The sequence below is a fragment of the Podarcis raffonei genome, chromosome 3 (genome assembly GCF_027172205.1).
Source record: "Podarcis raffonei isolate rPodRaf1 chromosome 3, rPodRaf1.pri, whole genome shotgun sequence".
Classification (NCBI taxonomy): Eukaryota; Metazoa; Chordata; class Lepidosauria; order Squamata; family Lacertidae; genus Podarcis; species Podarcis raffonei.
In genome coordinates, this window is record NC_070604.1 from 39,249,334 (window position 1) to 39,272,422 (window position 23,089).

Sequence of the window (23,089 nt, forward strand, 5' to 3'; positions counted from 1 at the left end):
AAGGTATCGTTGCTATTACTTACCTTGTCACCTTTGGGTCCCATTATGCCAGTTATACCTCTTAACCCTTGAGGTCCCTGAAATGCAAAATTTATTGTAAGTATGCAGTTTTGCGCAGCTGAGTTATCCTGTATATGCAAATTTTCATACCATATTTCCTTGGATAATATACTTCTTTTTTTAAAAGACCTTTTCAGATCTTGATTATAAGAAGTGCTTCTCATTTTAGGCATGTAGATTTTAAAGATAGTTTACTTTTAATAAAATCAAGAATTAAAAAGCTCTAGCTACTGAACATTACGTAACAAAAACAGACGGGAAAGATCTAAACATATGATAATTTTAAAAAAAGGACAACATAGCTGTGATTTGCGTCATCTCAATGTGTCAGTTCACACCTGGTTTGAACAGCTGGAAATGAATCTTTTGCAGGTGGATTAAAGGAATAAATAGTATAATTTCTCACACCTGTACATAGCCATTAGAGATAACAGAATGCGAATAAAAAGCTAAGTAAAAGGAAATACTTTACTGGTGGGCCTTGAGTGCCAACATCACCTACTCCTCCTTGTTCACCTTCCTCGCCCTAAATAAGTACAAATAATAACAAATTAGTTTATAGAACATTCTAACACCTAATCATGTACTCAAATGTAAGTCAAACTGAATTCAATTGGGCTTACTCCCATGTAAATGAGGTCAGGATTATGGCCTCAGCCTGTAAGAGAGGGTGTGCACTATTTATTAACGTTATTGATCAATGTGTTCTTGCAACTCATATGGCCTACGTGCAGTACACAAAACATATTTTACACAGAAGGGAAGTCCATGCAGAAACTGCCTTATTGGAGAAGACATCAAAGCTGTTAGGGATTAAAACAGAAAAAAGTGCTGTGGCAATAGTGGGTAAATAAATCTAAAAGGAAACCTACTGTTCTTTTCGTTTGTTAAAAGCATAACAAAATTAAACATGATTCCTCTTTCAACCATTGGCTTTCCAAATCATTTTAACCTAGTATTCTATTTCATTTACCTTATGGCCTTGTTTTCCTGGTTCACCAGCCTCTCCTTTTACTCCTTTGTGACCCTAAAGCATAAGAGCAAAGCCCTGTTTAATTAGTAGGTTTAAACAATCACTATCTTTTAAAATTTTGATATGTACCAAGCTCCCACAAGATCCCTTCTCCTGACTTTGGGTGATTTCCTCTTCCCACTACAGCCCCATGTATAGCAAAGCCTATGGTGGTCAGCAGGTCCCCCCCAATCTTCTGAAGGTCTTTTCAGGGGGTACATGGGGGGCTTCAGAATGAGAGGAGGGGGAAAGAAAGATGGCTTCTGTGTGCTGCCTTCCATTTCTGCAACTCAATGTATTCAATATGGATCACAATTACAACATATTCAATTACAACATATTCTCTTACCTTCATGCCCATTAGCCCAGCATATCCTGACCGGCCAGGTGGACAAGAATTGGGACACTGGGAGTGGGGGAGAGAAAACCCAAAAGCTGAGTTAAGGATGAGAAACTATTACAGAAAGGCATTTTTTTCATCCAAAAAGGTAAAATAAATATCTTACCAGTGGATCTCCATCACGAAGTCCAACTGTTCCCTGAAGGAGATTTAATAGAACAGTTTTTGTTCTTTGTTTTTAAAGGCATAGCATAACAGGAAAATGAACAAAAGGCAGATTCAACACAGTCCCCAACTTTCTGATTTCAGCAATCCACATTGTTCCCCTGCCCCCAAAAGCCATCTGTATCTTCTGCTAAAGATGTGAAGAAGAGTAATAGATGGGTGGGTGGGTGGTTGGCTAGGTAGACAGACATTTGTACACATTCATACACAATCTCTCTTTTTAAAAGCAATGGGTTGTATGCCAAAATGCACCACATTTCAGCAAGGTGGGTCCTCACTGGGTGTTTAATTCGTGCATTTGTTAAGGGACATTCTGCAACCTCTTTCTCAAAGGAGAATATGCACTTGGAATGCAACCTTGTAAAAGAGCTCAACCTATCTATTTAGCTATTTTCTTTGCCTTGCCGTGTAGATGGGTAACCAAACATAAAGGTGAACTGATTAAAAGGAGTGGATTTCATATGGACTGTTACCTGACTGAGATTGCAAGCAGACCTGTCAATCTACCCTGTTACCTGTACAAAGAGCATAGTACAGGCAACGTCAGATTTACGCACGTTCAACTGATGTGCATCCATGTATCACAGTGACCTGGAATTGGCTGGAAAAGGGACAGAGCGGGACGGAACGAGCTTATGCATGCTACGCTGATGTGCGGGGTGAGGGTGGGGAGATCAGGAACATAACCCCCGCACAAATAGGCCGTTATCTGTATATCCTCCAACACTGCTAGAGAACAAATCACAACTTAGAAGGGGGCCGGGTGGATGTTGAGACCTCCCTAAAATCTTGTGAAATGGCTCATCAAACTCTAAGGGTGTATTCTCTGGTGAAGCAGGGCATCTTCTGTACCAGAAACAGTGCATAATCCCAGACCTCGCCACCTGCTTCCACCAGCATAAATGGAAACACATATGAAAAGAAGTCTCTTGTACTCCTTTACTCAGAAGGCTTTGAAATTCAGTACCGTACCAGGTCAACTGTGGCCACTGGAGGGAATGTCACAACAAAGTAATGCTACTTCTAACCCACAGAAACATCCCTCTACACTTCAAAAGAGTTGGGGAAACAGACATTTTAATAAATCTATAATAAAATGAGTATCTCGAACTTACCATGGGGCCGGGGGGGCCTGGCACTCCAGGAGGGCCTCTCTTCCCAGGATCACCCTAAATAGTTTGAAGGTGGCACAAGTGTATATCAGTGAGCTTCATATCTGATATTTGTTCTGGCCTTATTTGTAAATAAGGCTGTAGAATCGCAGAGGAGACCATTTACACTGTTGTTAAGTTCAGAGTTCTAGAACACTCGTAGGTGCACAGAATATAAAAGTAGTTTTACATGACAGGAGGAACAGAGGCTACAGTAATCTATATCCCTTGTTTCGTCCATAAAAGAAATACATCGCAAAGATATGGGATGGTAATATCTATTACTGAAGTGCTCAGAGATGATAGCAGCTATTAAGAGGAGGAAATAACTAAAGATGCCTCATGCTCCATTCACCCATCACTAAAGCCCCTATTACATACAAAACCACTCAGAATCTTGAAAAGTAACCACCATGCAGTTAAACCTCTGCATGGAAATCCATTTGCGTGCCCAGTCGCACACACCATTTGGGAAGTTTTTCACCATGCTATCCAGCCCTTATTTCAAGGTAAACGTGGTTAGCCTTCATGTGCCAGACATTGTTTGGAAACATCCTTCCTAAACATGCATAATTAGCATGGGGAATTTAATTAGTTAACATGAAAATTTAGATCAGTGTTTTTTAAAAAATATGCAGTGATATATACTCACAGGTGGCCCAACTCTGCCCACTTCACCAGGAAGTCCTGCAATACCAGGAGGACCCTACATATGAAAAGACAGTGATTTGATTAAACTCTTTATAAACAGCCACCCTTATCTAAGGGATAAATGGCTTTCTAAACAGAAGTATCAACTTGACCTTAAGAGGTTATTTTTTAAAAATATTACCAATAGACCTATTGCACTAAAGATAAAATGTATTATTTTATTATGCTACTGATAGTTGGTGAATATCTACTTACTAGAGATCCAGGAATACCTTTACCCTGAAGGGAAAAAATGTAACACATTTTAGTTTTTTAGTATTCAAACTTCATAGCACTCCAACAATAAAATGAGTGAACAAATAACAATATGGATTCCACCCCCTCCAAACTGTGGAATAATGAAAGCATTATATTTAGCTCTCTGGGTATTTGGGATGGATAGCAATTTCATGAAGTTTTAAGCTTACTACTTTTGAGGTAGATGCTCCCTGTAATATGCACTTGGAATGCAAGCATTATTTAGATAACCTTTTTTATTAAAAGAACAATTCAAGCCATTTTCTTTATAGATTAATCTAGGCTTAAAGATACAACTTAACATTTCAAAAGCTCAATGCCGCTGCCATAACGATGCTAGAAAACAGAAGTGCACATGTTCTGTTCAAGTTTGCAGAGATGCACGGTTTCCAGAAGCTGGGTGAGGAAACCTATAGGACCTTTCTGCCAGCAGCAGGGAGGTGGCCCTGGGAAAGGAGCTCTGTGGTTGGCCTTGCCTCAAAGCGCAAAGATGGGTGGTAGTGGGGCAACAACCATGACGGGCAATGGTAAGGAGGTGGCAGCGCTGGAAGCAAGACAGCTCCAGTCACCCAGTACTCATTCAGCCTGGAGCTATGAAGAGAAGCACTAGGTGAGGCAGCTGCAATTGTCACTGCCTTCATTATCGTCTGGTGACTCGGGGCCCTGCCCTGATGCTGCGGAGGATACATAGTGTTGGGTTGCATAGGCCCTGGAGATAATTAAGTTGGTGTCCGTGGCAGTCATCAGGCCCTAGCTGAGTGCCAGGCTGTACATCAGAACATTTTAAATGAGAAATCTCTCCTTTGGGTGACTGACGGTGAGGCCTAGCTGGTGGCAGTGCAGGATATGCTAACATCACCCCCAAAGATCCCTAGGCTTGGATCTTTCCTAAAATGTCTCAGTGCTATATTGCATCTCCACTGGTTTCTCTTTTTGTTATTCTGATTCCCCAAGTAATGAAATGCAGGGTGACTTTCTTCTACTCAGTTTGCTTAAATTAGCAGCTATCACAAGCTATTCCGTGCAATCATTCGCCGCATGCTCTGCTAAATCATTCCACTAGGAAACCGGCATCTGTAGGAACCTTCTCATCAGCCACCTTTAATTTTGCCTTCTATCAAACAAAAGTAATTTGCTTTCATTATGAACAAACAGTATTGCACTCATGTTACTGCTGTCGGTAACATTTCTCTCACAGCAGTAGCATGCTTTCCTATTTATCCACAGCTCCATGTATCATTTATTTTGTTTAAAACAAACAAACAAAGGCTCGTAAGGAATGCAGCAACGCCACCCTGAACACTTTTGAGCAAGTGTTCTTAGTGAATGTTCTCCTAACACTCACTAAGGTTATTTCGGTCCCTTTGCCTTCTTTAAATACGTACAATTCCCTTGTTTCATTCTATTGTTTTAATATTCGTTGGAAGCCACAGTGATTTTTTAGGCATATATATTTTAATTAGGGAGTAATCTGTATGTAAATGATATTAAATAGAATAGGAAAAAAACAGTGGTGGAGGAAGGGGCGGGGCGCACTGCAGGGCCTCCAGAGTCTGCCTGCCTCCTCCCACTCAGCCACCCTACAGCTGGCGGGGAGGCAGTGGGCAGACCGTGGGGGCAGCGCAGAGCCTGCGCATGCCCAAACCAGACGCGGTGGCTTGGGCATGCTACAGGCCCCACAGTGAGTGCCACCTGGCATTTTGTCACCCCCCTCAGTGGTGACACCAGGGGCGGCCCACAGCCACCACACACCCCTTCCTCCATCCCTGGAAAGAAACAGAAGTCATAAGAAGTTACAGGGTTCTGGATTCAGTTTTTGCAGTTTCTGGAGGCCAAAATAAACATGATGTTTCAGTGTGTTATTGTTAATGCAGTGTCTGCACCTATTGTTATGCAAATAGTTGCTGCATGCGACCCCAAGCAGGATCAGTACTGTGGCACGTAGGGAAACTGACTTTAACCTTTCCTTTGCCACAATTCCAAAGAAAGACGAGCATATTTGAAATGGGAGGAACACTCCCATTGGTTTGCACAATATAGGAAGGCCTTTTTATTGGTGGCTCCTCAGTTCTGCAGTTTAAGACGTGTCTGTTTACACAGGAGTTCACATCCTATAAATGTTTTGATTGATCTTTTATTAGTTTTCATATATTGTAAACTAGTGCTTGATGTACACTTAATTTGTTTCTGTATATTTTGCTACCCATTCCCAGCCCTCCTGAATATGCTGGTCGATGACTTGAAAATGGGTGGGGCAGGGGAATATAAAGGGTGAGTTGTTTTTTAACTCTGCACCAAGGCCATTTTTGTTCAGCTCCTTTCTCCTTGTGCACAGAAACACTTTCCACTCACACAAAGAACTCTTTGGATTCCTGTCTCTCTAATATGTGTGTACAGTTCAAATATAAAGGCAAGGTAAAGCCCAGCATGAACACCCATGTGGCGCAGTTAAGGTGTTGGATTGGGAGATGGAAGGCCCTAGTTCAACTCCTCACTCAGCCATTAGTTCACTGGGTGATATTTGGCTTGCCACATTCTCTCAGACTTGCCTACCTCACAGGGTTGTGGTGAATACAGAATTGAAGGAAGGAGTTTAACACTGAGCTCCTTGGTGAAAACTATGACAGAAGTATAACATCCTGCCCAGAGTGGCTGGGGCAACCCTGTCAGATGGGCATGGTACAAATATAAAATAAAATAAAATAAAATAAAATAATAAAATAAAATAAAATAAACATCATCATGATAAGGCCAATCTGTAAATAAGACTTGACAATAGCTTAATAGCTCTGTTTTTATGCACAGAATGGCTGCCAGTTTTCCTTTCCAAGCACAGCTTTTCATGCTGATAATACTTCTTTTCTGGGGGAGTCCATACCAACTTCCAATGGTCAGGGTCTTTTTTAATAGTCTGAGGGGCAGAAGTAGGAAGGGGCTTTTAAAAAGCCCCATCCCAGAACTCTGGACAAGGTCCTTCGGATCCTCATCAGAAAATCCCCTGATCTTGTCAGCACAAGCAATTTCGACCATGAAATACTACAGAGGTTGTTTTTAAAGGCCAGTTTCTGAAGGCTGGCATATAAAGGCTAAGGAGGCGAAGAAATTAAATCTGCTCTCTACTGATTTCAAGATAGAAGTTCTACTTTCTATGCTCTTGTGTTATTTTAGTCTGACTGGAAACTCCCTCAGGGATTATGAGAGGGTTGGTTCTCCCCTCCCCCACTCTGCTTTCCTCTTGCCTTTGTTTTACTGTTCTAAAGCTGAAAAGAAATTCATAGTATTGATTTTTTAAAATAGATACTATATAAAAATATATTACGTACAGGCAGTCCACGGCCTCCAGGCAACCCGGGTTCACCCTGCAAAAAATAAAATGTGTATTATCTGGGAGGGTCTAAAACCAGTTATATAGTGAGCAGAATAATAAGTTTTCATGTTGGAGGTAGGGGGACATAGTGGGGAACTTTCCATAATATTCCATAATATTAAAATCACTAATCAACAGCTAGTAAGTATCTTTAGATATTTGCGACTGTGTTGTTGAGTTGTTGTTGTTGTTTATATACCGCCCTATACCAGGAGGTCTCAGGGCAGTTCACAGAACAAAATCAAAATACAAAAGTCCTGTTAAAAAGTCCTGAGGCCAAAAAACTGAAAGAAAACTTAATAATGGATTTTAAACTTACCTTTTGTCCTTTTGGACCAGCACGGCCTGGGGATCCATCAGGGCCTGTCAGTCCCTTGTGGAACGAAGCATATACTTTTATTACAGTAACAATTACCTTTCAGTTCACAAGAAGGAACTGTTTATAAAATGTGCCAAGTTCCAAACAAGATAATCAGCTCAGTATAACATGTATGTGTGTACATGTATTCATGTGTCTGCACGTGAGTGTTGCAGCTGGATCCAAAAGTTGCCTTCCTCTAGTAGTGGTAGGATTCATTTCCCATCATAGGAAGGAAGCTTTTTGGAAACAACCCCAAGAGAAAGCAGTGTGAAAACAGTCCCAGAAAAAGTTCCAAAATATGATGCTATCCAGATTCAAACTGGCCTGAGCCTGAGGCTGCAATTGTAAACACACTGACCTAGGAAGGAAGCCCCATTGAAGATGGTGGGACTTACTTCTTAGTAAATAGACACAGGATTGTGCTTGCAGGGAACTTGGCAGTTTGCCCAAGGTCTGTATTTGGGCAAACTGCCCAAATACAGTTTGTGTCTTTTCACCACAGACTAGGCCACAACCCAACAACTAAAATATGCTGAATCCCACTGAAACAAATGGACTTAAGCACACCCAACTTGTGTTGGACTGCAGCCTCCTCAGTCATTATTTAGAATTAACAACAATTAATGAAAAGGCTTTAAAAGGTTCTGGATATCTTGCCAAACACCTATACTACAGCAGTCCTATATATTTCATTTTGATTACTCTGGAGAAAGAGGTTTGAAGATGGTGGCCCAAAAGAAATAACCTCTGCTGAACAACCTTGCATGCACTTGAGGGTATTTCTGCATGCTCACAAAGTGCTGTATGCAGAACATCAGAGAAATGCAGAGTTGGAAGGGACCACAAGAGTCATCTAGTCCAAACTCCTGGAAATGCAGGATCTATTGTCCAAAGTGGGGCTCAAGACCACAACCCTGAGAGAGTCTCATTCATGCTCTTCCGACTCAGCTATCCTCCCATGTAACTTGGAGTCTTTATACGGGCATAGTTCCAGAGCCGTCTTTCCCATAGGGCTTAGTGGTGCGTCACGCCAGGGCGCCTGCTTCTCAGGGGCACCCCAGCAAGTGGGGGAGCTGCGCGGCTTTGCCAGTGGCCTCCCCTTTCCTTGCACGCCCGCCAGCTGCGCCCTGCCAACCATAAGGCTGGCAGGCGTGCAGCTTCCCTCCCAAGCCTCTGCGGGGATCACTCTCCCGCAGCGACATGGAGGAGAGTTGCGCCCCCCCCAATGGCTGGCAGTGCGCAGCTACGGCCACCCCAACACTATCTGTGGTAATTTGGGGGTGCTGGGCAGTTATTTGCACCCTGGTGCCGTATCTGCTAAAGACGACCCTGCATAGTTCACAAGCATGTCCTACAAATTGCCATTAAAAGAAAAAAATCATGTGTAGAATATGACCTGTGCCACATAGGTTTCTACACAGTAGAGGGAGGGAGGGCACCACATATGACAAGCTCAAAGCTCACTCTCATGAGCTCACAATAACCAGGTGTACAATTAATTAATCAGATCTGTATCTCTGCCATTGTTTTGGAAGAAATTATTCATCTGCTAATGTTTCTTCCAAAAAAATCAGAAACCCCATTTGAAATGTGGGAATGTAAAGTGGGGAACAAACCTCAGGAATATTATCTTGCTTTCTCAGACAAAATATTATGAGGTATAGGAACATACAAAACCTGGCTTTGGGGCCTTGTTAGGTGCAATACATCTCCTAATTTATCTCTAGTCCTAGCACCTCTCAGAAATCTGTCCTAACAAGTTGCAAAACTGTCATTGGGCAGGGGAAAGATGGATCAGAGCCAGGTGCTGATTCAACCCAAGCAACCTCTGGATCCCTGCCTTGCATTCCCTTTCCTACTGCTATGCCCTGCCCTAAGCAAGGAGGGCCGCTGCAGCACGTAGTACTTTTCCTGTTGAATTCAAAGGAATTCTGGGAGGAATGAATCCTCTCCCAGAAGCTTAGTGCATCAGCTGCTTTGCCTATTCCCCCGCCACTCCCCTAGAAACGCCCAGCCCCTGTCTGCCTCTGCTCCAGAAGGGACCGTCTCTCAACTTGGAAATATCCCCCAAAGAAGAAGAAAATCTACTCACATCAGCCCCAGGTATTCCTGGCAATCCAGGGACACCTGGTCTACCTGGTTCACCATCTGGGCCCTGCAGGAATGCATTGGAGATGGAGGAAAATTAAGGCATTAGAAGAGAGGAGATACCTATGAATCCTTTGATAAAAGCATGGTGAGAGCTATCAGCCACTTACCGCAGGGCCCACGGGCCCATTAGGACCTCTGTCCCCCTAGAGGAATAGAAGAGGAAAACGGCAAAGTAAGGATACTTTTTAAACCTGTCACATTTCCATATGCAAAAGCTTTATTCAGATATTCTTAGAAGAAATCCCTGATTGCTAGGACTGCAGAATCGCTGTTATAAATACTAATCGAACACAGCCCCAATGCAATTTAAAAGAAACACATTATATATGCCAATTTACTTCAAGCCACTAGCACGCCCCTCGTGAAATGAGTCTTGGAATGCACATTTAGATTCTTGGCACAAAATCCCAGGAACTAATTCCTTCCGCCGGCTAGCAGTGGGTTACAGAGAGTTGACGTACTCAAGTGTCACATGCTCAATACTGTATACTCAGAGGGACAGCTACAGGGAGGAATTCCTCGAGCAGGGATGACAGTCCAGCTTTATGCACAAAATAAACTTACGTCGATGCCGTCGATGCCAGGAACTCCTGGGGGGCCTGGCGGGCCAGGGGGGCCTTGTGGACCTGGGGGGCCTCTCTGGCAAGAAATAAAAGAGCACTTAAGACAGTGGAGCAGGGAGGCATAGAAATCATACCAGAAATAGGGGGAAGGAGTAGAAGTTGAGAGCCAGCAGTTAAGGGCCACCACAGATTCACAGAATCGTAGAGTTAGAAGGGACGCCGAGGGTCATCTAGTCCAACCCCCTGCAATGCAGGAGTCTCAGGATCCGTGACCAGAGTTCAGCTTCCCTGTCCCGATGCCCAGATAACTTTAACTGTGCCACTGAATTGTGTTCCGTTTTTCATTAGGACTCTTTAAATCCCAACACTTTGACCACACTCTATGTTAATCTACAATTCAAGATGGAGGCAGTCACATGCTGTAAATCTGGGAGTTAGAGATTAAAATGTATTATTTTGCCCATCACTGTGTTTAGTGGTTTTGTCTGGATTTTTTCCAGAGATCCCTAGGTGTGCGTGCAAATAGCATACTTTGCTTTTCATTTCCCCCATACATTCTGAAGAGAAAAGTCGACTTCCCAACCATGACTACACCAGTGATAAAATGTAATAAAACAGTGCTCTTTGGATCAGATGTCAACCAATTTCCATCCTTTGTAAATAATAATAATAATAATAATAATAATAAACTTTGAGAGGAAATAAACTGACCTCTGCAAGTAACCCCCAGGATTCACTATGCTTTATCTTACCAAGAGAGATCACCATTATTCCTACAGATCCATATTCATATTCTAAAAGGCATGTATGATGAAGGTTTCAAAAACCTCCCATCATGGTCCTGTGTATAATATGTTTTCTTCTGTAAGAGTTTTCTTCTAAAAATAGGACCTACCTCCCCCCACTTTTAAAAAAAACAAACAACCATTCCTAAATCCCTTTCAAATATGCTGCTTTCTATGTGAAACTTCAGTGTGCGCCTCATATTCCCCCAAAATAGTTTTGGGGAGGGCCCTCAGGTTCTACAACATACTCCACGGTTTCCTTTTTATGACTAAATTCCAACTGCCAGGCAACGTTAACTTCACAATAGGTGCTTTGTGAAGCAAACCTTTAAGCAGGCCCCTTTCGCTCCCCTCACACCTCTTGCGGAGAAGGTGAACAACTGACACTAAAAGCAGGGGCACCGATTTGCCAGGCAGTTTCAGACTGTGAGAATGCCAGTTCTAGACATAATTCTTGTGTTTCCTGACTTCTCAGACGGCATTTTAAAAAAGACTGCTTTCCTCAGACAAGCCAAAAAGACTGCTTTCCTCAGATAAGCCAAAAAGTAGCTTATCCTTACTATGCTAAACCAGTGAGTTTCTTGGGCACCAATAACCCTTTTCATTTTCTCTGAAAAGGTGTTCATAAATAATAGATAAAACATGGCTAAGATCTGTAAAACCATAATCATTAAAATGATGTACCACTTTATGTAGAATCATCCAAAATAACTACCACCTCTGCTTGGTTCCATACTCACAATGGCTGACACAGATTGGAATCCCCACTTCATATATATAACACAGATAAAAGATCCTACATTTGCCACTCCTTTAATGATGCCGATTCTTGTTTTTGAAAAGATTGCTTAAAGAAGGGGCAACGTATCCATATTAATTCCTCATGGGCATCCATAACCACCTATTGAGTTGGATCCAGACCAAGTTTGATGAACTTAGGTCACAATGAAATTTATGGGATTAAATGGTGACTAACTTGTTCCACTGATTTCCATGGAACCTCCTTTCACATACCTTAGTCCTGACCTGACCCACTGCACTGAACTGAATAAAAAGTATTCGACTGAGCTAAAAATTATATTCAAGAGGCAGGGGTGCCAGATTTCAACATGGGATGAGGGGTGGACTGTTCAATCACTGCATAGGCCAAAGGAAGAGGCACTACTGAAGCCAGAACTTACAGAAATTGTGTTCTGCTTAAATGGTACCTCTGCAAAGCAGTCGGATCTAGGGTAAAGGAAATAAGTACTGCCTTGTAGAACCAAACCTTCATCTATTCAAGCATCATGTTTCTTAAAAGCGGCCAGCCAAATAAATGATGCAGGGAAGTTCACCAGCAGGTCACAACAATTTCTGCATATTTTCCAACATAATAGCGTAATTACAGAAATGCATATTAGCAGTTTGTTTGATTGCCAAACAAAGAGGGAAGGGGGGGGTGAAGCAGAGTGCTGATAGATCAGAACAGGGAACATATAGAAGCAATTTATCCTCTGCACTGGGCAAGCATCCTGCCTTTATAACTTACCTTGACGGCTGTCTGGCTTATCTGAAAAGAACAAGAGAAAGTCAGGCAAAACTTACTTGAGAAAGGCAAAGGCAAATGACTTGCAGGAAAACCCCAAGGAGGCAGGAAAACCTCTTGCCTGGAACACTGAGAGCCATGGACTCGTCTTTGATTGCCTCAGATGGATTTTAGGATGTTAAAAAATCACCCCCAGAAGGACCCCTCCAGAACACCTAGAAAGGCACAGTCTGCAATAGGCACAGTTATTCTGCTAATGAATGGCTGTGGAGGAGGGTAACAGAGATTGGAGGAAACCTGATGGCTAGAAAGGAGGGATTGAATGACACTGGCTTTTTAACCCTTTGCCCTGCAGCCAGCAGCCTGCATCTTCCAGCAACTTTTGGCTTGATCTATGCTGTGAGCAGAATGATCAGGCAAAGATTATTGCCATTATTTTCCCCAGCCCGTTATAATATATCACTAGAAAGGAAATGCATGAAGGCACTTTGAATCCCCCAATCTTCTAAAACTAAGGCTGTGTACAAACTCCCATTTACTCTGCAATCAGTGCACACCCACTTGTTTGGGAAGCAGTGTACACGTGAAGTACACAGTCTATATTCTAGCCTGTCGTTTCTTGTGAAACACTGTGTTCTTATGCATTTCCCCCAAACCAGCTCTGATCCAAATTGAGAAAAAGAGCGACCTAGCTGCATTTTAAGCTGCTGGTGTGTACACAGCCCAAGCACAGACCTTACACTACAATCTTACCGAACTCCGAGCTGTAAGTTCACCGCAAGTTTCTCTCTGGGGTCGTTGAGGGTCACAATGAATCATCATCCACTGGATCTCAAACTAGGACAGAAACAGGGAAGGTGATTTACCTTTTCATAGTGGTTTAGAAACAGCACCATTCTAACTCACTAACCTTTAACATCCTTTTAAGTGTTGGATGATTATTTCATTGATTTCCAAGCCTTCCCTTTCCTGAAGGCTGGATACAGATAGCAGCATTGCCGCATCCCTTTGATCCTCACAAACTTGTGAGGTAGGTAGTAATTGCCTCCATTCTGTGGGTGTAAATGGAGGCTGGCAGAGCGATTACTCAAAGACTGCTTGATGGATAAGCAAACTGTCCCCAGATATTTGAACGCAAGTAGTCTCTGCATCACACCAGTTTAGAGCCATGGATTACCATGCTAAAAAAAGAATGACGCCAAAATGTGACCAGAATGCATTCCTTCCAAATGGCCACAGGAATGTGCAAAACTTCTGAATGGCCCCTAGAATGCATTAAACCAAGGATTTATTTATACAGTTGTCTTTAGGGACCCGATTAAAATGGCCAAACAAAAAAGTACTGCATATAGAAGTTACTCTTCCTGGATGTATTAGCATATGAATAAACAGATGGGCAAAGGGGTGCTAGCAAAGTATATTTATATCCTGTGAAGACATCCCAAGAGAACCCTGCTGTGTGTGAACTGCATTCATATAACAAATTCTGATGAATTAAATCCTTAAATTGCTTTCTCATACCTGTGTTTCTTAGTATGTTTAATGGAGGGACAAATTACAGATATAGTCTTTTCTATAAGGAATGCATCATTTAACTAATCTGTGTCCGTTAGTATGTTTAATGAAGGGATAAAACAGAAATGTATAGTCCTTTATGAAAGGAAATTTGTAACTTTACCATTCTACATCTGTTCAAGAGGTGAAAGGCTTTTGTGTGTGTCAGCTGTGCTGGAATAACATGTCTATTTGTGAATAGACCCCTCCAAAATGTTTTACATTACTTTTCTTGGACAGAAGGGATTTGAACTCAGATCTTTATAAGGAGACCCTCACTGGTTCTCAGTCAAATTCCAGTTCTGCTGCTCAGATTAAGAAAAGGGTAATATTTTGTTTTGCTTTTAAATTAACATTTGTTGGTTCTTTTTCTTCCAAAAGTTTGAATTTAAGGGGGGTGGTCCTACTGAGGTAAAAGAACAGACTGTAAAGGAATACAGCATCATGTAGACTTGACTACAACATTTTTTTGCAATGTTCCTTTACAAATGGTACATTTGAAAGTTTGCATATTAGTGGGGGGAAATATTTACAGACTGAAAACCAGAGTCAACTGCTGAACCAAAGCACAGAGGGGTCATTTCCACCTATTAACAGGTTCACCTATTAATGTAATTTTCTGCATGGTACATCAGTTGTATGGTGCTATCTACTCAGAAGAATATTCCAATGCAAACTCATAGTATTCCTTTTCAAGGAAAGGGCCATTTCTGTTGCTAAATCACCCTTTTTCTGATTCTACAAGTTCTTTTGAAAATATTGTATTAGATCAGGTCACAATACTAGGAAAGGCTGAGAATCACAGATCTATTTTTCTTGAATGCTTTGGGGACAAAGTATAAGCCTGCAGCACCCATGATTTCCTTGTTTTGACCCGTGTTTTTCCAATACGAATCATTTTGTTGATATTATCTATGTTCCTAAAATCTTTCTGTGCACAACCTTCCATAACTTCTTGACTTCCTCTTCTATACATCATGTCATCTCATTTCCTATATTCAAACCTGCCTGTTGCTGAGCTAATGCCCTTACCCATTTGAGTCTAAGAACCATAGTATTTTGCCATATTCTCTAACTAGTACAAACTTATTTCTGCATTATTCATACAATCAATGAGACTTTTAAGTCTGAACTCCTCTAAGATAATATGCAAAATCACCTTTATTCCCAAATATGCGTTTGCATTTCTCTGGGGCATTTCACAACTTATCTCCTGCCTCTTATAATCATTATAAGTGATTATGGTTTCATTTTCTCTCCCTATTCTGGAGTTTCTAGGTTTCCAGCATTTAGAGTACATTTGCTTTCCTAGTGTTATCATCTCTCTTACATCCTTACTGCACATTTCAAATGCATAACTGATTGCAAATTACTTGGACCTGCCACTGAAGTGAACAGAAACTTCCAAGTGTGTTTCAGATCAGGGTTTTAGTTTACATCTAGCTGTTACTTTTATATCAGTAATCTACCAAGAAACTCTCTTTGCTCTCAGAAATCACCAGAAGGCAAACAATCAAGGGAATGTGTGCCCTGACTTTCCATGCTGGTATTATAAGATTATAACGATGTGATACAAGCAATTTAGCATGAATTTAATAATGATCCCTAGGATCTGCTTAATCCATTATTTTTATAATCATCTGCAAACCAAGCTACCTTTAACTACTATTTTTAATTACTCTTGACACCTATGCTTTTGATGAGCTGGTTTGCATAATATGGTGGGCCAGTGTATAAATAATACAACCCATCTCTTAACTATGGTGGAAGGTTCAAGTACAGTGTGTGATACCGTGTGCTCCTTCTCCCCGGCCCCTCCCCTCTCAGGCATGAATCTTCTGTTTGCTTCAGCAATGTCAACAACACTAACCAGGGTTTACACCCTTAACCAAAGTCTGCAAACCAACTTCAAAACGTTTCTAACCTAGTTAGAAACAGCAAGTCCTGATTAGCATTAATCGTAGCTAAGTGTCAATGTAAATCTTAACAGAAGTTAATAGAAATGTGGGAATTAATGCCAGGAAGCCCAGGTACTGGGTGAAGGATATATGCAGTTCATCAGCTAAGTAACGTGTATTTTTAAAATGCACATGCTATGGTAATGTGTGTATATAAATGCAGATATATTACTGTAATACATTACAGAAAAGACCACAATGTACAGAAATACTGATTTGCACCTCCCCCCCCCCCGCCCCATCCCTAATGCTTAGAACCTGAAAATTAAACTTTTTCAAGATTCATTTGAATTCCCTATGCAGGTAATCAACTTGTAGGCATCACTGGTTATATTGCCATCTAGTGGGTGATTCGGCTGAATCCAAGGGTGTCCACAATTCTTATGCTACTGTCAATAAGCAAAAGATGTAGCCACCTGATAGTTTCATTTATGTAAATAAGACTTGTGGTCAGTGTAATGGAGGTCAGTGTTTTCAAGTGGAGTAGTCGGTGCATTTCATGAAACAGGATGTGATGTCTGCAGCTCTCAACCTATTTATCCTGGAGTGAATATCCCCTTGTTACAAACCTCAAAGAATGAATAAGGACAGCTGTACAGAGACGAATGCTTCCAAAAAGGCAGAGGGGATATAACAAAAGGCTGTCAGCCAGCAGTGAGCAAAGCCTTTGGAAGCATGTGGGAAGAATAATTGCTGCAGCCAACAAATCATTTAAGCCAAAGTCCTCGGCTACGTGCCAGTTTAGGCCCATTATGGTCAATTCATGTAGGAGTCTAATCAAAATGCAATAACACAAGAGCAATTTCCTTCATCTGCAGACAGGTAATAAGAATATTAATGGAGCAAATAAGTTTAGACAGGATGGGCAGCCCAATTCTAAGTGGGTGCTGTAAGCTACAGCAGCAGAACTGTGCCCTAGTACATCTAAAATGGAATTCAATTGAGACAGAACCATGTGGCTCTGTTTTGGCTTGTAATTTTTCAACAGCTAAAAGAGGCCTTCAGCAGCAGATACTGTACTCCTCAGCATTCTGACACGACACTCTGAAAGCTCTGTGGATCCCTTCGTGCTCCCCGCCCCCAGTCTCACCTCTCTGCACAGTTTAGCTGAGTAATGGGCAACCCGCACAAAACAGGCAGTTCAACACATACAGTGGTACCTCGGGTTACAAACACCTCGGGTTACAGACTCCACTAACCCGGAAGTAGTACCTCGAGTTAAGAACTTTACCTCAGGATGAGAACAGAAATCGTGTGACAGCGGCACAACAGCAGCAGGAAGCCCCATTAACTAAAGTGGTACCTCAGGTTAAGAATGGTTTCAGGTTAAGAATGGACCTCCAGAATGAATTAAGTTCATAACCAGAGGTACCACTGTATAGCTAAAAATTACCTGTTTGCTTTTGCTTGGTGAACAGCTCTGCCTCAGCTACAGTATCAAACAGAGATTAGCCCTGTTGCATCTAAAGTGGAATTCAATTGAGACCAGTGAAGTAAAATGCCTGGCTGCTGTTTCACTAACTTGACGTTAGTGAAATAAGGACCATTGCTTTGCCTATTCATTGATCAACATAACCACAGTCATCTGCATTAAACTTGATATTGATATTTGTTTGTTCTTAAACAATTTATTCAAATGTGGGCCAACTTCCACTTCCTTTCAGACATGAACACAGTGGACCATTTTAAGATTTTGCTCCTTCAAGGGAACAGAAAATTACTACCACTCGTAGTGCCACCGCAAGTTATTTGTTGACTACCTATGGAACTGATCAGACCAAAGGTAGGAAGTTGAGCAGTCTTTCCTCTGTTTGCTCTTCTTGCTTGCCATTAAAAACAGCAACAACAGTGGGATAGAGGGGAAAGAACAATTGCACAATTGTATGTTCATGCACAGTTGATCCCTGATGAATCCACCTAGCTCCTAGTAAGGCATTATTGTACATAGGATGTGACCCAACTGCAATTACAGTGGTACCTCTGGTTACGTACTTAATTCGTTCCGGAGGTCCGTTCTTAACCTGAAACTGTTCTTAATCTGAAGCACCACTTTAGCTAATAGGGCCTGCTGCTGCTGCCGCGCCGCCGCCGTGTGATTTCTGTTCTCATCCTGAAGCAAAGTTCTTAACCCGAGGTACTATTTCTGCATTAGCGGAGTCTGTAACCTGAAGCATATGTAACCTGAAGCGTATGTAACCTGAGGTACCACTGTACTAGAAACAAGATAGAAAATGTCATTAATCCAAATTAATTACACTACAAATTTAGTAAAATAGGGGTGAACTAGTAAATAAAAAAGGCCTTACATGTGTGCATTCTTTTAATGCCTCTATTTGCTTTCTATGGAACAAAACACCATTTTTTTTGGAAATAAAAGTGCAGCATGACTCATTATCCAAAAGAAGTATTTCCACATCTTCATAGTACAAATTATTTTCTATCTGTCATAGACGGTAGGTACTTCACACTTACTTACATACTTCACACCAATCGCAATTCCTCTCTGAAAATAAATATGCTCATTATACAGTGTCACAGCTGAGGTTCCTGAATACCAACTTTCTTGGCCGAGGAACAGAGAAGAAAGGACTTCAAAAATTACTATGATCGGAATAATTTGGTAACAGTTTTCTCATGCAAAGCAATTATTGCTTCTGCATTGTGATGTCACAAGCAAGGATGTCTGACTATGTCTGAAGATTCCGAACCTCTGGCCCTACTGCGGTTACAGGATTTCAAAACCAAGTAGTGATTTTATTCCATGAAATGTTATCTTGTGAGATTGTGTGTGTGTGTGTGGTCATGTTCTGTGGTGACCATTGCAGAAAGAAGGCCAAGATAATGTCATTTCTATCCTGAGGTTTTGAAATTAACAGGCCTATAGCTCAAATATAATAAATATTACTTTCAATGGATACCCCCACATAAATCAATTGAACTTTTAATGTCACCGAGAACACAATTAATTCTTATAAGCTGCTTAATCATAATAAAGTTTAAAGATGGTCACGTTCACTGCAAATGTGTAAAGGTTTGGTAGCTTTTAATTATGTTTTGTAATGAGTTGAGGTAAGTCTTGTACTTAATTCTTTGGCAGAACATTAAATCCACAATCCATTATAATCTGGTTTATTAAATTATCTATTGTTTTCAGAATTGCCCCCCCCACCTCCTTCCCCAGTATCTACAGGGTTCTTAAAGGATCAGTACAAGCAACTTTCCAGATATATGACTATAATAAGGTTTTCTAATTTAAAGCTTGTTAAAAGATAATCAATGCTTCCCTATAATATCAAAATTGCAGAGCTGTATCTTCCTGCTCCATTTGAAAAATATATATTGTGATGCCAACCTACACCTATCCCTCCACCCTGCCCCACAAAAAAGTCAAGGAAAGCTAAAGGAAGTACTTTCTTTGTAAATGTAAATGTTTAAAACTTACCGGAACTGAAATTTGAGGATTATCTTTCAGTTTTCCCAGTGTGGTAAAGCCATCAACGTTGATCTTTCCTCTTGGTTTTATGGCTAAAGTCTGGATCTGAGTACAGTCAACATAAAGAGTGACAGCATTCCTTTCTATGCCAACCATAACCTTATGCCACTGGGAATCAAAGAGATACGGCAAATCCAGAAACGTTGCTGTCTGGAGACTTCCATCAATCCCTTTATATGAGTACTCAAGAGACTTGGCTTGCCCATTAAACTTCAATCCAACTTGCTCTTTTCCAGAAGAGTCTAGAACCTGCCAAACGCTCCAATACTTCTGAAGAGTAGTTCCAGCCATTCGAAAAGTCGTTAGAATGGAATATTCATTAGGTAATCCATTAGGATACAAAGACCTGTATAGGATCAAAGTAAAGCAGGCTTGTTGTTGTTTATTTGCTCATCTGATTTAGCATTTGGGATGAACTGTCAAAATGGAAAGATGACTCATTCAGTAGAGCATGAGACTCTTAATCTCGGGGTTCGAGCCCCACATTGGACAACAAATTCCTGCATTGCAAAGGGTTGGATGAGATGACCCTCTTGGTACCTTCCAACTCTACAATTCTATGATTTTATAAGAGTTGACCACCTCAGGGCAGCATCCTCCCACTAGTAGTTTTGTCCCAGTCTGAGTCATCAGCTCTTTACTGCTGGTCAAAGGAATTGTGACTCAAAAATATTAGCTCTTCCTATGTCACAAACAACTCAAGACAAGGCAACATGCTTACGACCTTTTAGCCAGTAACAGTGAGGTGACCTAAACCAAATCAATCCAGATCAACAGCAAGCCTATTTAGGCAACGGTGACCACATTTAAAACTTTCTATGCATTTGCTGCCAGTAAAGTTACGTTACTGAATTCATGGACACATGATTAAACCAATAATAATAATAATAATAATAATAATAATAATAATAATTTATTTATTTATACCCCACCCATCTGGCTGGGTTTCTCCAGCCACTCTGGGCGGCTTCCAACAAAACACTAGAATACAATAACCTATTAAACATTAAAAGCTTCCCTAAACAGGGCTGCCTTCAGATGTCTTCTAAAAGTTTGGTAGTTATTTTTCTCTTTGACATCTGGTGGGAGGGCGTTCCACAGGGCGGGTGCCACTACCGAGAAGTGTTCCTGCCTGACTATATTTGAGACCTGCTCCTGCAGTCTTAGCTTTGCTGGGTGGATCTGCACTCAGGCTCCACTCGCTGTTTGAATATTTGACCATAATGTTATGTCAGCAGGCAACAAATGGTGCATACTATAGTTGCATAAACAGCATATATTTAAAGCGTTGTTTTCCCCACCTCAAACTATCCTGGGAATTGCATGTTGTTAAGGGTGCTGGGAACTGTGGGGCTGTGAGGGGTAAATTACAGTTGCCAGGATTCTTGGGGGGGGGGTGTATTCTGAATGTGCTTTAAATATACATAGCCTATGGCAGAGCTGTCAAGTGAAGAACTGACTGTTTTCTCATATTGTTCTTCCTTCCTCACCTTTAAAAACTGATTGAAGCCTATTATTATTATTATTATTATTATTATTATTATTATTATTATTTATAGTAAAAAAAAACTCCAGATGCTTTTACAGCTTTCCCTACTGGTTCCTTTTCTGTTCATTTCCACTTCCTGTTCCCTTCTTACCTGTTTTAATTAATTTAATTTAATTTAATTTAATTATATGTGTTTATGCTATTACTCAAAGGACAGACATAAGCTAAATGATGGTGATGCTAAACAACAGCAATTATTTTTATTTACAACCATGATGATAGACCTATTAAATCCACCATAAATATTCCCCAGTTTCAAAGCAACAATTAAGGCCAGTTTATTACATGGTGGAAATGTTATCTGAGTGTGCTTGGGTCAAGTGCCATCAATGCTGAAAGGATCATGTGACTGACTTGTCATAAATTGTATACGTTTGCTGCCTGTAAAGTCTCCAGAACCATTATCAATGGCTTTAAAGCCTCAAAAAATTTGAATCCTCAATCTACCTGTACAACGCTGGCTCTCAGATCACTTTAATTAGCATTGTGGTAGTGTGGCAAATGTGAGCTGATAAACTCTGGTAAAACACTGTTACATTTACAACCCATCTTCCTTGCAAGAGTAGTGCACATTATCCCACTACTCTATTCCTCACAATTATCCTGTGATATAGGTAGCTTAGTGTCTGGCCTAAACCTACGTAGGGAACTTAACAACAGAGGAAGGATATGAACTGAGGTCTCTTGAGCAGTAGCTATTATAACACAGTGCCCAAAATGAAGCAATCCAACAATGAAACAGGACAATCAGCTTACGCTCCTTGGGGAGGGGAGGGTTAAATAAATAATAAACATAGGATAAATAATAATAAAATATTGATGGTAAATAATTGCAATTCAAAGTGAACATTGAATTGCTGGGGGAAAAGAGAAACAGTGATAAAGAATTCACTTTGCGCCATTCACTGAGAAGAGGAAAAATTGCTGAAACAAAACTGATAATCCTTTCGTTTTTATTCTTACATTAGTTTCCAAGGTTTCCTTGGAGATATGCAAATAGGAACCACTGAAATTTCCTTCATCCCTTAAAGGAGCCTTGCCAAACAATATAGAATTTGCATGCTCGGGGTGGAGGAAATAGCTTAGCTGGTGCTGCAGTCACAGACACATTTTTAAAATATTTGCTAGAATATTTCTAATATTCCATCTAAATGATATACATAAGAGGGGATATTTAATTCATTAACCATGGAGGCACATGAGGGGTATGATCTACTTTTATGAACAACACAAAGACCAACACCCCCCCCCCAAAAATAAGGTCCACTTTGACACATTGAATCCTTTTGTCCTATTTTTGTTTTTTTATCCATCTCCACTAAAGTCACACTTGGGGTGGGGGAACCTAACATGCTCAGTAATCCTAATATGGTAGAGGCTGCTGGATCTGTTATAGAGGTGGTAGAGAAGTGAGGTGGCATTTCAACAGTTTTAAATATGCATCTTGAAAATCCAGACCCAGTGATGCCTCAGCAGTTTTCCGAAGTCTGGAAACAGGTGTTTCTTGAACTTATGTGTTCTTAAATTGTTAATTACTTGCAATAATGCCATGAGGCAGCAAAAAGACATGCTGACAGAGGAACCAGCGGATGCATCCCTATTGCTGTTGCACGATCAGCTATTCAACATCTGGCACTGCCTTTCCACCCTGGGAGGAAATATCTACCGACAGCCAAGACCTCAAGTACTAAATAATTTGAGCAACATCACTCTGCTCTTGCTGTCTGTACATTCAGAGGATAAGCAGAGCTCCTTTAGCTTTTCCTTTTATACTTAAAAACTCATAGCATAAAACCCAAACCAAGATAGTATTGTTATATATGGCTCTCTGGGTTTGAGAGATGCAGCCTCTTCATTGCACAGCAGGGAATATAGTACTATATGCTTACACAGCCCAGTCCTACAAATCATCACCCAGTGATTTCAGTCTTTACTACCAGGTTAAGTATGCATAGGATTTCAGCCTTAATGCTTTTTATCTTTGTATCTAATGCAATGTTCCTTATTGTGAACATGATTACAAAGAAAGGATCTCAGCCACTGACTC

The 23,089-nt window shown here is 40.9% G+C and overlaps 1 protein-coding gene across 2 annotated transcripts in view; it reads right to left on the reverse strand.

The window, feature by feature from the left end:
* The window catches only part of COL9A1 (collagen type IX alpha 1 chain), a 93,126-nt gene that overhangs the window by 32,951 nt on the left and 37,086 nt on the right, over nucleotides 1–23,089 (reverse strand). For both annotated transcript variants that reach the window (XM_053381240.1, XM_053381241.1), the window contains exons 5-20: nucleotides 19,443–19,839; nucleotides 13,242–13,325; nucleotides 12,492–12,512; nucleotides 10,180–10,254; nucleotides 9,723–9,758; nucleotides 9,557–9,619; nucleotides 7,423–7,476; nucleotides 7,060–7,095; nucleotides 3,695–3,718; nucleotides 3,441–3,494; nucleotides 2,753–2,806; nucleotides 1,579–1,611; nucleotides 1,422–1,478; nucleotides 1,034–1,087; nucleotides 533–586; nucleotides 24–77 (exon numbers count right to left, since the gene is read on the reverse strand). In XM_053381240.1, the coding sequence (XP_053237215.1) occupies nucleotides 24–77; nucleotides 533–586; nucleotides 1,034–1,087; nucleotides 1,422–1,478; nucleotides 1,579–1,611; nucleotides 2,753–2,806; nucleotides 3,441–3,494; nucleotides 3,695–3,718; nucleotides 7,060–7,095; nucleotides 7,423–7,476; nucleotides 9,557–9,619; nucleotides 9,723–9,758; nucleotides 10,180–10,254; nucleotides 12,492–12,512; nucleotides 13,242–13,325; nucleotides 19,443–19,839 (1,150 nt within the window). The remainder of the gene's footprint in view (nucleotides 1–23; nucleotides 78–532; nucleotides 587–1,033; nucleotides 1,088–1,421; nucleotides 1,479–1,578; nucleotides 1,612–2,752; nucleotides 2,807–3,440; nucleotides 3,495–3,694; nucleotides 3,719–7,059; nucleotides 7,096–7,422; nucleotides 7,477–9,556; nucleotides 9,620–9,722; nucleotides 9,759–10,179; nucleotides 10,255–12,491; nucleotides 12,513–13,241; nucleotides 13,326–19,442; nucleotides 19,840–23,089) is intronic.